The following is a 14,738-nucleotide window of genomic DNA, read 5'->3' as shown; positions in this document are numbered from 1 at the left end:
TCCATTAGAAGCAGTTCTATTCTATCTTCATAGGAATTGTTTCAAAGAAAGGAACGAATTGAAAGTGAAGGCGGAACCTTGAAGAGACCGGAAAGGAAACAAGCGAAACGAACAAAGAACATTATAGAACCGTAACTGCGCAGATTTCACCTATTTATCTTATTTGATCATTCAAATAACGTTTTTATTTCTATCGTAAAAGAACAAACAACAACGAGAAGTCTCCTATTGCGGGTGAGAAGAAAATAACTGTGGTTGTAACATCACTTGGAATGTGTTGGTGTATTTAATATTTTCTTCATTTTTCTAGAGCTCTAATTAAAAACGGTATAGGATAGAGGAGACAAAATTGACGGAAGAATGTAAGTCATTGGAGAACTGTCTGAAGAGTTTTGACATGTAGAGTTCAGTTTTTTCTTCTTCGCCCTTATCGCAATCCACAAAGCACAAACTAGAAATCCTGGGAGGTCTTGTTTGGCACAAAAGTGCATCGGAGGAGAATAACAAAAGAGTGTTTGCTAAAGGACGAAATATATTAAGATATGATTCTAATATAGGAATAATCCGAACTAGAAGAATGTACTGGAATCCCTTACATTATTCGTACGAAGAAAATATTTTGAAGTAATCTGATAGGCGACGAATTAGTGCGAGTGTGCGTGCGTTTCCTCCGATTCCGATTCGTTTCGGTGAAATAAAGTGCGGACGCATGTGACGAATTCCCATCAGCACATGCCTCATTTGATTCAGAACTCATTTGATGAGTTCGTCTGCTTTAATGCTCTGGTGTGGAGGGTGCGTGTGTGTGTATATATATGTGTGCGTTTGTGTGCAAATTGACGTAAAACATAAAGCTGGTCGTCGTCGTCACAAAGTATTCGCGGCGAGGGCACTCCTCTGCCCTCTCGGCTCGGCCTCGCTCCTTCGGTCTGACGCATCGATTTGTTGCCCCTGATGAGAGGCTTTGCGACAGCTAACTTCATCGTGTTCTGCCCCTCAGAATAATTGTGACAGCCCTCTCTCGCTCCACACGCGTTCGTTGGTGCTATCTGCTGCTGCGGTTTTTTTTCCTAACGCTGCCGACAGAGCATCATTGAAGAAGTTCTTCTGGAAGAGCCCTCGAAGAGCGCCTTCGAGCACTTCTCGATCCGAGAGCAGCGCAACTGCTCACTTTTAGAGAGAGAACCCGCACATCTTGGTAATTTCTCATTGATGACATTCGTCAATGTTTAATTTGGTGCTGACGAAAAGAGATGACGGCAAACATTGACAGCTACACAAAAACAACAGCCGCACAGGTATGAGATGATCATATTTCAAAAAGTAGGGCGAAAGAATGAGTTTTCAAAATCTTTTGCTTCCTCTTATGTTCATAATACCGACTAGAACTGTTGAAGAGCCGCGGTAGTCATGATTTCAGTGGAAATATGTGTTGAACCCTAGGTTAGTAAAAACTACGACGAAGCGCTTTAGTCGAATGCAAAAGTTCTGGAACGGCTGCGTAACCGGAAATCGGAAATTGAATCCCCGCCGTTTGCCCTCGACGGGAAGGTCGTGAAATCGGCGATAAAATCTTTTGGCGAAAGACCAACACCAATTTTCAGGTGAATACAAGTCGTCAATATCATAGGTACTCATTTCTCAAATATATTTTTTTCAATTACATAGTATTAACAGAGAAATTATCAAATATAGCTATAGAAATTATCATAGGATGAAAGATTCTTTTTTTTTTCGACTGATTTCTAGAAGTTTCTACATGTAGAAATAGATAGAATACTGCCGAATAGAATACTATTTGACAGAGGATTACTGTTTTCCAAACATTTCGAATAAGCTATTATGATTCGAAAAAATGATGGAATATATTTCTTTCGAACTCTTCGTCTCTTAATGAGGATGGAGGAAATTTTAATAAGTTTGCCTGGTACTTCATCAGAAATTCCAAATTGTTAGTAGTTTTCCGAACGAATATTTTAGATCGGTGCATACTGAGGCCATTTAAACACGTTTACCTTTAAAATAAATACATTATTTCATCTTAAATTAGATTAAAATTAAATTAATTTAAAATTAAATTTAATTTAGTTGAATTATAATACATATGTAGCAGCAGAGGAGGAAGAAGTGATAATTTTTCTTGAATAATAGTTTTTCTTTAATATTGAATGAATTTTCCTTTAAAATAATGGTTCAATAAATTAATAATAATAATATTCAATAAATTAACAACAATAATAGTAGTTTAATTAATTTAATATAAAAATATTTAAAGTAATAAGTAAGTTGAATGAATAGAATTTACTCATTTCTCTTTCTATTTATTACGTTCAATTGCGTGCCAAAAAGGATGTGGCAAGGACAAACACATTACATTCAGTACAATGTAAAAAGTCCTCAAATAATTGAATTAATTGAGAAATATGTAAATAATTGTGTTGATAAACAATTATTTCGCGTGTGTGTATGTAGTAGAATGACAACTGAGCGGTTATGATAGAGGGAATGGGAACGGATTGACGAATGATCGTCCCCCGCCGGCTGCCAGCTGGATTTGAAAACCCTCAGGGATCACTTACATAATCCCTGTGTTGCACACTGCACATGGGGAGAGCGGGTATCGTCGTCGTCGCCAACACACATCGACAACTCTATATCGGGAATCCTATAAGTGTATCCATGGACTGTGTGTGTGTGTGCGTGTGTGCATCACTGGTGCGATAAAATCGCATCTCATCTCATTTTGCTTTGCACTCACTACGTAACTGCTACCGGCTGCAGCTCCAGAACAATTCCAGGATTTTATTAACCGCCCAGCGAGTCTCGCGAATCGGAGACAGATCTTTTCAGCAGAGTAATGTGATTAGCGAACGAGAGTAATACCAATGAATTACACGAGCTGAATGTGGTTTCACGTTATGTCCTCTCTCTCTCTCCCTCGTTCTCGTTCGTGTACATTCAGCCGACTACTAGCAGTTCTGTTTGTCTCGTGGAATACTAAAATACGTAAGTGCATAAGTGCAGAGATTTCCTAGGGATTCGGCAATCTTATAATCACAGCCAACCAAAGAAAAACACAGCCGAAAACGAACACACAAGGGAAAGAAATCTAGAACGAAGGAATAATATTATTCTCGTGAAGAAAATAGCATTTTACTATAGTTGTTTTCAAGAAAATAAGGATGTGAATTTCAGGGAGGGCAGGGGGAAGGGGTTGAAGGAAGGTAAATTCGAATGATGAGAATGAGCAAGTAACTGAAATCTAATCTGAGAGTATCTTTCAAATTCAATTTAAATTTCTTAGGACTAAATGATACGAGTATTAAAATAAAATAGAAAGTAGTTTCCCTTTTAACGCATTAATGTTTCGACACTAAATGAAAAATCTAAACATTTTTCGTAGGTTTAAAACAACATCAAAACAATGATATCATTTGATAACAATATGGTGCATTTTTCCAGGAAAGACCGAAATCCATGGAACCACAAAAGTGTTACCAAGACTGAAAAAAACGTCAATTTCATTCAATATATGCTCATATGTAGGTTAAGAAAATGAATAAAACACTGATATTCTTATTTTTTCTGGATACCTTCTGGAGTTTGAGAAACACTATTTTCAATTCTAGGTCGAATAAAAAAAAGAAGCGGGAGCACGGAAAGGGTGGAGTGAATAAATTGATGTCTTTTTTGCTTAGGTATAATCAAGAAATTTTATTATTTCAAAAATGGAAGAGAAATTTCCTGCAGCACACAATTGCATAAGTCTAATTTCCCAGAACTCTTTCTGAGGTAATAATTTTTACCTCTCAAAATTAAAAACATCACTCCACGAATCTGAGGTGGTACGGATTTCAGGTGAAGTAATCAGTATGTACGGCATTGTAGATTATGGGGAGGAGAGTGGTTCTGTCCATTTCTTCCTAATTGCCGTAAAAACGGCCCGGAAGATACGGCTTCGGGTATTTTTGCGCACTTTTTTCCACAAGGAGTTCGACTGGAGCGCGCCAGCCTTGTGCGGCGTCGCATCTTCCGGGTCGTTTTTTTACGGCAATTAGCAAGAAATGGACGGAATCACCATCCTCTCCATAAACTACTATCCCTTATAAGAATGCTCCACCTAAAATCTGCACCACCTCAGATTCGTGGGGTGATACCTTTTAATCCTTCTTATCACTAACTCTGGTACTGGTTCTAGTACATATAGTATTGTTAGCATAGTAAGTTGATTCATGGGATGAAAAAAGGTTGACAGCATATTTGTTCCGAGGAAGAACAGTTTTTAAGACTAGAAATCCTGAAGAAAAAGAGATCACTGAATCTTCTTTAGGAAGAGCAGATATAAACAAATGAAGTGGTAAATTAATTAGAAGAGGAGTTAATGAACGTTCAATCAGATACCTGATAATAATTGTGCAAAAATATTATACGAAATATGCAAAATAACATATACGATATAATATTTATTATAATATACAAAATAAACACTTTTTTCACAAGTGAATACATATATGCTATGTGGTTATGACCCTCGTAGTGTAGACTGAGTCCATAAAATTATTTAAGTAGACAGCCATTCTAACATTTTTCCAAACCCCTCAGCCATAATTTTCTCGCTATCTCAAGAATTTAACACGAAGGTGTTGCTTAACTATAGAATAAAAAGTTGATAGCATATTTTTTACTTCAGGAATGCCAGCTCCTTATCAGTAATAGAAATTTATGAAAATCCTAGAACTTCTCCTTTATCTGACGTTCTTTTTTGATTTTGAATGAATTATTCTACAGTAATCTTTCAGTAATCTCAGATGTTTCTCGGAATAGTCGGAAGCAATGACTACAAATGGAATTTGCTATTGTAGCAATTTTTTGTGTTTATTTTTATTCTTTGATTGATGATGATTTGATTTGATTTACAGAGAACATCTTTTTAAGAGATAAAAGTCAAGTGTAATAAAGCTACATAGGCAACGAAAAATATCTTTTTTATCCAGAATATTGATAGAGTTATATTGGTAAACATTTCGCTGCCTAACTTACTGAGTGGAAATGAATACGTTCATTGAGCAGTTCACTTGTTGAAACTTTGAAATTTATTCTGGTAAAGCTGACGAATTTTCAATTTCGAAATGTAGAGACTCCAAACGAGAAGCGGATTCAAAGTTCTTTCTTTTTTGAATATGAAACCGGTTCAGAATAAAAAGGACGAATCTCTGTCGCTGGCGAAATCCTAATGTGAAGTGTTGTGTCTAAATTAGAAAGGAAAAAAAAAGATCGAGCAATTCTGTTCCAACAATCTGTGGAAGAGTCCTGGATAACAAACTCTTAACAGGTGTACACAAGTGACTAATTAATAATTATTTGAGTAATAATGATTACTTGAACAATAAAACTATTCGAATCATAAATAATATCGATGTGGGCATGATGAGAATGGAAGGCAATTGGGCCGAGCAGTTAGCAGTTTGATATGTTGTGAAGAATTCCAAATCTAAATTAAACGAGCGGCCGAAAATAATCTAATTTCGCAACATGAGAAAAAACTTCCCAAACGAAGACTGGAAATTGTTTCAAGGAAAATAAATCCGTGACGTTTCGCTGCGAAGCAGACGTTTCTTTGTTTCGCACTGGAATTTATTCTCCTATTCTTCCTAGCGTTGTGAACGTAAAGAACATCGTAGAGAAATACTCTACGAGATTTTCATGTAAACCTTTCCGCGTTATCGTTAAAGTGATTCCGAACAGAACTTAAAGTTTATTGCTTATTTGTTATTTTCCAACCTCGTGAGGATTATTGGAGGGAAGAGGAACGTTAAGATTTCTTCTTTGGCACTTTTCTTCGAAAGCAGAACCGCTCTTTGAACATATTTGAAAAAAAAAGAAACATAATTGCTGGATTGATTCCACGTTCTACTCTTCTTCCTCTACTGAGACGTCTTTTAGAGAGGCGCTATTTCTATTATTATTCAATTTTGTAGCATGGTGCGTTTGAATTTTCCCATAGGGAATATTTGTGACTATTTGAAATAATTTTCAGCACTTTACCAAATACGTTCTACAATCTAGTTCTGAATTTGCACCTGTAAACATACCAATTAAAGCGATCAAAAATAGATCCAGGATAATGGACGGACACGACGATATGGATGCAGAACGAATTTGATGAATGTGAAAGAGAGAGGGGATAAATCGCAAGACTTCGTTCCACTTCACATTGAGATTTTTCTTGCTGCATAGGAGAAAAAAAGCTGCACTATCTATTGGAAGGGAGGGTGGATATTTGCATAATCTGTATGAGTAGAAGCGGCAGCGAATCGTTCTCTACAGTAAAAAAAAGAACAGGACCTTTGCGAAAATCACATGAACTTATGTGATCATCAAGTCGCGATATACGAGAGAAAAGCACAAATGTACGATTGCTATTTGTGAGTCAAATAGATTTCTGCAAAAAAAAAAGAGTAGTTTGCATGTTTTTTTTTTCTTATCGACAGATTTCAAAACTAATACACATGGTTACGGAATCAAACGACCACTCATCCTTGTGCACACATTATCAACACTAAAAGAAGAAATATTTATAGAGTGACTGATGTGCTTCGTTTGCGGTGGACATAAATCTTGTCAGAAATTTTGCACTCATCTTCCTATACCAGCCGAACCAGTACGTCGATGTTTCAGGAGCTCTTGTTTGTGCATTTCCTGGAAAAAAACACGTATAAAATAATATCTAAAATATTATAAAAAAGATTGTGAGTATTTGAATTTTTTATTTGAGATTCTACAAAATTTTTCACTCCCTAGAACTACTATAAAATCTTGAAACCCTGAAACTACACACTTCAAAATCTGTTCAACGTCCCCGAGTCACTGTACTCCAGCAAACGATAAAAATTCTACCGCCATGAAATTGTGGAGTTCATGATCGCTTGGTTATCGTTTCATTCACAAAATTCATGCGAAACCTATACAACATGTCTGATTTCTTCTTCTCCACTTTCAAAAAGGTGAAGAGAACCTATTGGATACACAAAAAACTACTAATTAGCTCACTAGTAATTTGACAAGGTTACAGATCTATGAAATAAATCAAATATGGTTACTTAGTATAACGTGCCACACCCTACCGACCCCTTTGATAGAATAAACGAAGAGTGAGAAACGGAGAAAATTTTATTATTTTCCATTTAATCATTCTTTTCGGCAATTACGAGTTTTATTAAGTGTATAAAAGAAAAAAATTAGCATAAAATAGAATAGTGACCATTCTATTGTTCGTTGAAAAGAAACGACAAGAAGGTATCGTGTAACGGAACGGAATTGGATGCAAGGCTTTTTCTCTGAAAATAGCATGGATGGGAACTTTCAGGCGAGGGACTACGATTAATGCAAATTAAATTAGAAGAAGAATTCAACTGCCTGGAGCAATAGGTTTCAAAAATTAAGTTAGGTCCATGACCAGTGGCATATTTTAAAAAGATGAACATGTTCGGAGGGCCCAAATCGTTCTTCTACTCCCTTGACTCTGCTACATAATTGCGTTTTCAATTCGTATCCTATTTTTTTTTGTAAAGTTTCAACGATGAAATATAGAGATCACATCGACGATCAATCACCGATTCGAAGTGAACAATCGACAGAAGATGTTTGGGGCAGGTTATCGCCCGGAAGAGGTACATCAGTTGATATTCGATGCATGAGTGCACAAACGTTCGACCATAGACCAAAGGTTGGCGGTGGTGCTCAGCAAATGCATTTCAAGTACGTTAGTGCCAATTTAGCAACACAAATTGAATAGACTATCCGTAGGAACATTGGGAAAAAAGTCCAAAAATTCATTATTTACAAATTCCTGAGATATTAAGAGTACCACAAAGCAGAGTTTTTCAGTCGTGTCAATGTCAATTTTTCCTGAATTAAGGACGATTATCTTCCATAAATCTAAGAAAAACAATTCTGTTCATCAAACGCTTCCGCAGAATATTTTTAATATTGTAAGTGATTCCGTCACTGAATGAGAATGAAATATTTTGAAAAATTATTTAGTTTGAATTCGACTGGAAAACGTACTACATAAATATACTAATAAATATAAAATAAATAACTAATAAATATACTATACATAAATATAACGTACTACATAAATATAATATATACTAAATATATATATATATATATACTTAAATGTAAAAAATGAATGCGAATAAACAATCAATAAGTGTTCTAGAATTTTAAAGAAGCTAAAAATAAAGTAGTAAAATTAAATGTACTACACATTATTATTAACATACTGTACAGCTTCACTGATATTGTGCATTATGCATTACATTATGTTGGATGCATTGAAAACAGCAGCTATACGCGATAAGATTTTTCCATAAAATTGAGAATATCAAAAAAATAAATTTTTTTCATAACCTACCTCAGCACTTCCACATAGTGGCTTTTCTCCAGTATTACAACTACTGTCCGCTTGAATCGGTTGAGTTTTCCATCGTTCGCCATCTTTACGATAATCCGATCCGTTCAAAGCTCGTGGTGGTACCGGTAACCTATTAAATGTGTTATTTGATTTTTAAAAAAATTCTTTTCGCTTACTAATACAAGTATGTACTGACTGAATCGGATAGGGATAACAGGGCACCAGAAAAAAAAGTATGGCGAAATTTGGCTTTTTCCTATTCGTGTTCGATCAAAATTTCGCTAAATCGAATGGATGAGTTTTCTAATTTATTCCACTTTTCAAATAATCGACTTCTCTAGCGAATTTACATTCGAATTAATTCGAATTTACCAATAAAGAGCAATCGAGAAGCAGTCGCATTCGGAGCACATTCTTTTTATGGTTGAATCTGTTCATTCTCTCACTTTCTGACAAGGAAAAAAAAACCAGGAGTTAACCAAATCCAATTAGCGCGAACTGATCGATAGAGGAGGCTTGGTAAAGGACAGGAAATCGAGCAAATCTCTGATTAAATGGCGAGAGTGAGAGAAAGACATAACCTTACTAAGGATGATCCATGAAAAAATCAAGATCTAACTTTTCTTCCTGCCCACATCTGGATCCAAATAAGGCGTTCTAACAGCACGTTAGCTCTATTGGATAAGTTTGAAAATATGCACGTGATTTCCAACATATATAATATTATATGGTAGCTTATTGATGTTTTTATTTTTTATATAGTTTTTCGGACGGTCTACTAACAAAATAACGCAAAATTGCCGCAAAATTTGATTATTTCCCTTCTTTTATTTTGAAACTGATGTAACATTAACGTTTCCTCAAAATTTGCTAGTGTTTTACTTCTTCGAAGCATTAAAATCTGATATTTTTACACTTTTTTCTCGGATTAGTATAAAACTAAGAATTTCCTCAGGATTAGCCAGCATTTCGTGTCTCAAATATAAAAAAAATACAATATTCAACAATGACTAGGCACAGACTTCGAGGTCCTATTAAAAGGTATTTTTATTTACTATGTTTAAGGTCTAATTGTAGAGTACTTCTGATTATTGGACAACTCTAGTCGCTTAATCGAGGCGAAAATTCAAAGTTAAGCTTCTCTCGAATAGTCGAATTTTCGAATGGTGTTAGAAATCTCATTTCTCGAATAGTCGAGGATTCGAATGAAATGAAATATCGCACATGAGTATACAAATTGAGCAGGTTTTACGATATTCGTCTTTGTGTAAAGGAAGAATTTCCTCCAGAAATTTACTCTTGTCCCCTACTACCAACCTCAACCACTCACTGTCAGCGTTCTCCTCAAAATCAGTTCGAACACCATCAACATGTTTCTTTCTTGAAGTCCTGTAAATACTCTGTGTTTCTTCTCGGGGGTTTATTAGAAATTTTATTAACCACTTACTTTCTGAACAATCCTGAGAAAATTCCTTCCTTGACTTTCTCTTTCGGAACTTTACACTTTACATTTTCCACTTCGTTTGCATCCGTCAACTTTTCTAAAGGTCGATCTTCATCTAAGGGTTGTAGGTGATGGTCACTTCGGATCGCACTTGTCTTCGATGATCCTTGGCTTTCCAGCGTTGAAGCATGACTAAAATTAACAAAAACAAATGTTGCAGGTGGTCAGAGTCTATAAAAAGTTGACATATTTCAAGGACAGCTGTCCTTCTTGTTTAATGCGAAAATGCAGCTGAGATTTGCTAAATATTTTGGTGATTCGCAAGAATGCAAAAAGATCTGCTTGCAAAGACGATGTGAACGTACTTACGATTGTACAGGAATGAAGCAAAAATTGGAATGATTCAAGGATTTAAGGATTTTCAAGGATTTAGCTCTAATCATCAACCCTAAAGCAAAACATGAACGTTCCTGAAATTCCTGGATTGAATGAACAATGAATGAACAATGAATGAACAGTGCATATTTTGTCTTTGCGTATTTTCCGCAGAAGAAAAATAAACGAAATGTGAATACTGCAAATGTAGACCACAAAGCTGTTTTTTTTCCAGGATTGGTACCATAAATGTCGGTGAACTTGCACTATAAAACATTTCTGTCCTTAACCAGTAAAACTTATTTTTCAGCTATATTTTAGTGGTATATGGGATGCTCATATGGATATGGGATCATTCAGCAATCTCGACCTGAATTCTTATGAAAAATACGTTCACCTGGAGGACATTGCATGGATAGGATAAAAAAGAAATACAATAATTATTTAAATTATATTGAAATTCGATCAAATTCAGCTGCACTTGTATTCATGAAGCCGGACAGTGAATAAAATTATTTTGCATCCTCTTTTTTTCTCCAACCATTTATTTAACGAATTTTCTTCGGGAGTATTCTCGACTTAAATTCAGAGAGCATAGAAACCAACCTCAAATCGGATCCACTTGTTGTGACCTCACGAGCTTGATGATAGAACCGATTATACTTCCTCCTTGTGCTTAATCGTACTGCTGGGAATGAATTTTTGAATTTGATGTAATTCCTAAAATAATTCTGGATGTACATCATGGATTTGATTGCAAAATGTTTTCAAAGAAAATCCCAAGAATGGATTATATTTCATTGCAACTGTCAACTGCCTTTTGAAATGATTAAAATCACAGATAATCTGCAGTAAGGCTCTTAAAAAGAAGTGATAACATTGATAAGCGAGTAATGCACTCTTTGTTTATGTTGTTTCGCATCTAAATCCAGTATGTGGTGCTTTCGTTGCCAGAACTACATATTTCGGGAATTCCCAGTAAATATTATGAGAGGGAAAGGGCAGCTCGTAAGTCGTAGAAATTTCGGTGTTACTAAGACTGATTTATGGGAGATGTGGAGAAATAAAGGAGTAATTTAGAAGAAGAAGATTGGAAAAGAATTAAAAATAGAAAAACAGAAAAGATTTTTCCTAAAGTTTCATTATTTCGTAGTAAACGTGAAAACAATTTACCTCAAATGGTCAATAATCAGAAGCGGTTGATCACAGATAAACTCGTACACTCCACAGTTCTCCACAGCAATACCTAATGAGTTTTCTCCAACAGCAGCCCTATAATTTTGAGAGGTAACTCCTCCTCAGATCTATTTAGTGCCGGATCATGTTAAAAAAAAAATCCTCACCATAAAATATCCTGATAGAGAAAATGTTGAACTTGAATATTTCCATGTGTAAGCGAAAGACAATCACGAAAACGTAGCGAATAATTCCCTTCAGCAAGATGACGCTTTGTTGCCATCATGGACGGTAAAAGTAGGACAGGATACTCGTCATCTGTAATTACATTATTAATATCTTTATATGAAATTGAACAATCCGAATGACTTACAAAATTGAGTATCGTCATTTTCGGATGATGACGATTCCACAGAAGTACTTGGCGCAATTGTTACATACTGGATTTTGAGGAATTATTATGGAAAAATGTTAGCAAAAGAAAAATCTGCTAATATACCTTTTTCGGAAATGCAGCTGTGCTAAGCGAGCTCATTAGTTGAGATAGATGCCCACTTCTAAGACGGACCTCAACATCATCCTTCATCTGGAGACGTATGAAATGATTTTCCTCTAAAATGAAAAATGAGGAAGATTGAAAAATTCGAATGAATGAAATGATAATCAGTCAATTCCATAATCTAATCCACGAAACAATTTGATCGGTAGCTATGACACCTCTTTCCTCTTCTCAATTTTTGTATGAATAGCTATGTTTACTCATTAGGATGCATACTTCCGAATTTTCAAGATTTTTGGACTATTTCTTTTAATTCAATGTTTCGTTTTTGTGAATATTTTTCTTTCTGCTAACAGCGATCATCAAGTTTTGGTCTTTGCAAGTAAATTTATTCTACCACTAGTCCGTCGTTGACCACGATATATCTGCTCAGGAACGTTCTCCGATACTGTAGCACACACATTTGCGCTCTAACATTTTAATGCATTTCTTACACACACTTACTTATACAAAAATTACTGTAAGTGTTCAAAAGCGCCTATACAATAACAAACTTCAACTCTTCAAAAAGTACTATTCAAAATGTGGACGTGCATGCTCAGGAAAAAGTCATTGAAACAGATACACCTCGCTCAAAAACTCGCGATCGTTGCGCTGCCGACAGATATGAGGTGAGCATGAGTCCCTGGAAGCGTTGGGACCTTCGCTGAGCTTTGTCCCCAGTCTAAACGCTAACCGCTAACTACTCTACAGTAATACTTGTGAGTGCCTAAACACCGTGCCACATAATCGTCTATGTACTGTTGCATATAAATCGAAACATTTTGATTAAACTATCACAAGGATGGATGAAATTGTTCGCTGTGTTTTTGGAAAATTCTGTTTTTGAAAACAGAGCCATTTTAGAAGTGTTTTAGTGACATGGGATGATCTTCCAAAAAAAAAAGGAAAAAATTAACTTAAAATTAACATCCGTTTATCATTCAATCGTTGTTATCTCAGTTATTTTCTGGATACTGTCAAAATATTTGTAGAAAATTCACACTGCTTGCTAATGTCGCAGGATAACAGAATTAATAAAAGCATATAAGAAAAGAAGAAAGCAGGGATCACAATATTTTAATAAATGCTAGTTCTTAGATGGTTCATTCATGTGGTGCATCTTAGAGCGAATATTTACTAGAATAAATGTTGAAAATATTACTAGTAGAAGTTCCATATCTTTAAGTTATATATATGATATGAATTTTAATCTTTAAACATTTCAATGGGGGAATAATCGATAGCAGGGAATCTATCACAAACATTCAATAACTTTTATCTTTCATATTTTTAGAAGACTAATCCCTGAAAAATCTTCAAATGTCTTGTAATATTTAGTTAACACGTAGAAAAAAACAAAAAACCAGAAACGATTCTTTCTTGTGTGTTCAAACATGTGACTCAATCTTTAAGCTGTTCAATACACTGAGTTGAGGATTACAAAAATATGTCAGAAGTGTTGTAACTCTGTTATTTCATTGAAAAGAAAAAAAAATTTAACTTGAAGAAACTTGAAAAAATATGTACAAAGATTTGTTGGATATTCCGTGAACATAATGTTGGAACAAGTTATTTTTTTTTCATTTTTCTTTAAGATCGCAATATTAAGCAACACAACAAAATTCCACCTAGGACCTACACTTTTAATCATACAAACCTTTTTGTAGTCAATTATCCTAACACCGTCCTCATTAATCTTCGTTAAAATTACGTTAATTAATTATCCTAACACGTTATGGCTAAGCTTCGACCTCCGGTTTTCAACCGACTGCCCGCTCTCGCGCCTGCCGCAATTCACGCTCATTCGAACCTTGGCCAGTTGAACTCGAGTCGCTCTCATTAGGTTGAACAAATTTGGTATCGACTATATGCTGAACATACGAATTTCAGAGAACCGTAAATAGTTCATCTTTAGAAAGTTTTTAATCCACGTATATTTATTTGGCTTGACGCAATTACTAGAGAATCTTAGAATTAGTTATTTTAGGCGGAAAAAATCACAGTAAAAATTCTTTGTTAGTTCCATGGTACATCAGATAAGACAAATATATGTGTGTAAGATAAGATATGAGAAACGGAAAACTTCATTGACATACCCTCATCGTTCGGAATTTTTATGGATGCACACTGGTCTAGCAGAATAATCTTATGCGGTTCCATAGTTTTAATCTTTTTCGGAGAATTGAAGAGTTCAATTCTTGGCTTACCAAATTCACTTTCAGCGAATACAGCAGCAATATACGATTTCCATTCCTTCAATAAATACATATAATTGGATAAAAAAAGTACAAAAACATTAAATTCAAAACAGTTACCTTTCCTAGGAATTTTTGTTGCCAAATTTCCACTTTTAGAACACAAAGTGGATCCATTCAGCGTTATTGAAGAGAAAAACTCTGAAAAAAAGGCATAAGTATATATTTGAGATATTTTCATACTATACACAGTTTAGTTCTATGAAAAACGTGAACAGAGAGAGAAAGAAAAAAAAATTCATTCGATAGAACTATGATGGAAAATGCGACAACAATGTTGATATCTGCAAAAACATTCAAAAAATAACATAACAATCAAAGTCACGATTCGTTCTCGCTATACTGTCATTGATTTTTTTGGTTCATTTATATTCAAAATATATTTAAAAAAGGAGAAAAAGGAAAAAGAAGGATATAATGTCTCGTTCAATAGAGAATAATTTTTACAACGATCCTTTAACGATCGTTTAATATAAATAACCTTGAAGACATAAAACTGATAAAGATAGCATGGATCAGATAAATTTT

General features: G+C 34.9%; 2 protein-coding genes across 2 annotated transcripts; both read right to left on the bottom strand.

The window, feature by feature from the left end:
* Nucleotides 1–451: 451 nt before the first annotated feature.
* RB195_021700 (uncharacterized protein) lies at nt 452–757 on the bottom strand (the record flags this gene model as incomplete). Its single annotated transcript, XM_064208568.1, has 2 exons — nt 452–518; nt 597–757. The coding sequence occupies 2 exons, from the start codon at nt 755–757 to the stop codon at nt 452–454; spliced, it is 228 nt and encodes a 75-aa protein (XP_064064449.1).
* A 5,879-nt stretch (nt 758–6,636) lies between these two features.
* Nucleotides 6,637–14,327, bottom strand: RB195_021699 (uncharacterized protein; the record flags this gene model as incomplete). The annotated part of the gene is made up of 11 exons (XM_013449009.2): nt 6,637–6,699; nt 8,420–8,549; nt 9,737–9,808; nt 9,867–10,055; nt 10,845–10,958; nt 11,412–11,510; nt 11,582–11,732; nt 11,788–11,854; nt 11,914–12,026; nt 14,052–14,208; nt 14,271–14,327. The coding sequence occupies 11 exons, from the start codon at nt 14,325–14,327 to the stop codon at nt 6,637–6,639; spliced, it is 1,212 nt and encodes a 403-aa protein (XP_013304463.2).
* Between the last annotated feature and the right edge of the window lie 411 nt (nt 14,328–14,738).

This window comes from Necator americanus, chromosome X (assembly GCF_031761385.1).
Source record: "Necator americanus strain Aroian chromosome X, whole genome shotgun sequence".
Lineage (NCBI taxonomy): Eukaryota > Metazoa > Nematoda > Chromadorea > Rhabditida > Ancylostomatidae > Necator > Necator americanus.
The sequence above is the reverse complement of the archived record's forward strand: the minus strand, read 5'-3'. Positions and strand labels throughout refer to the sequence as shown.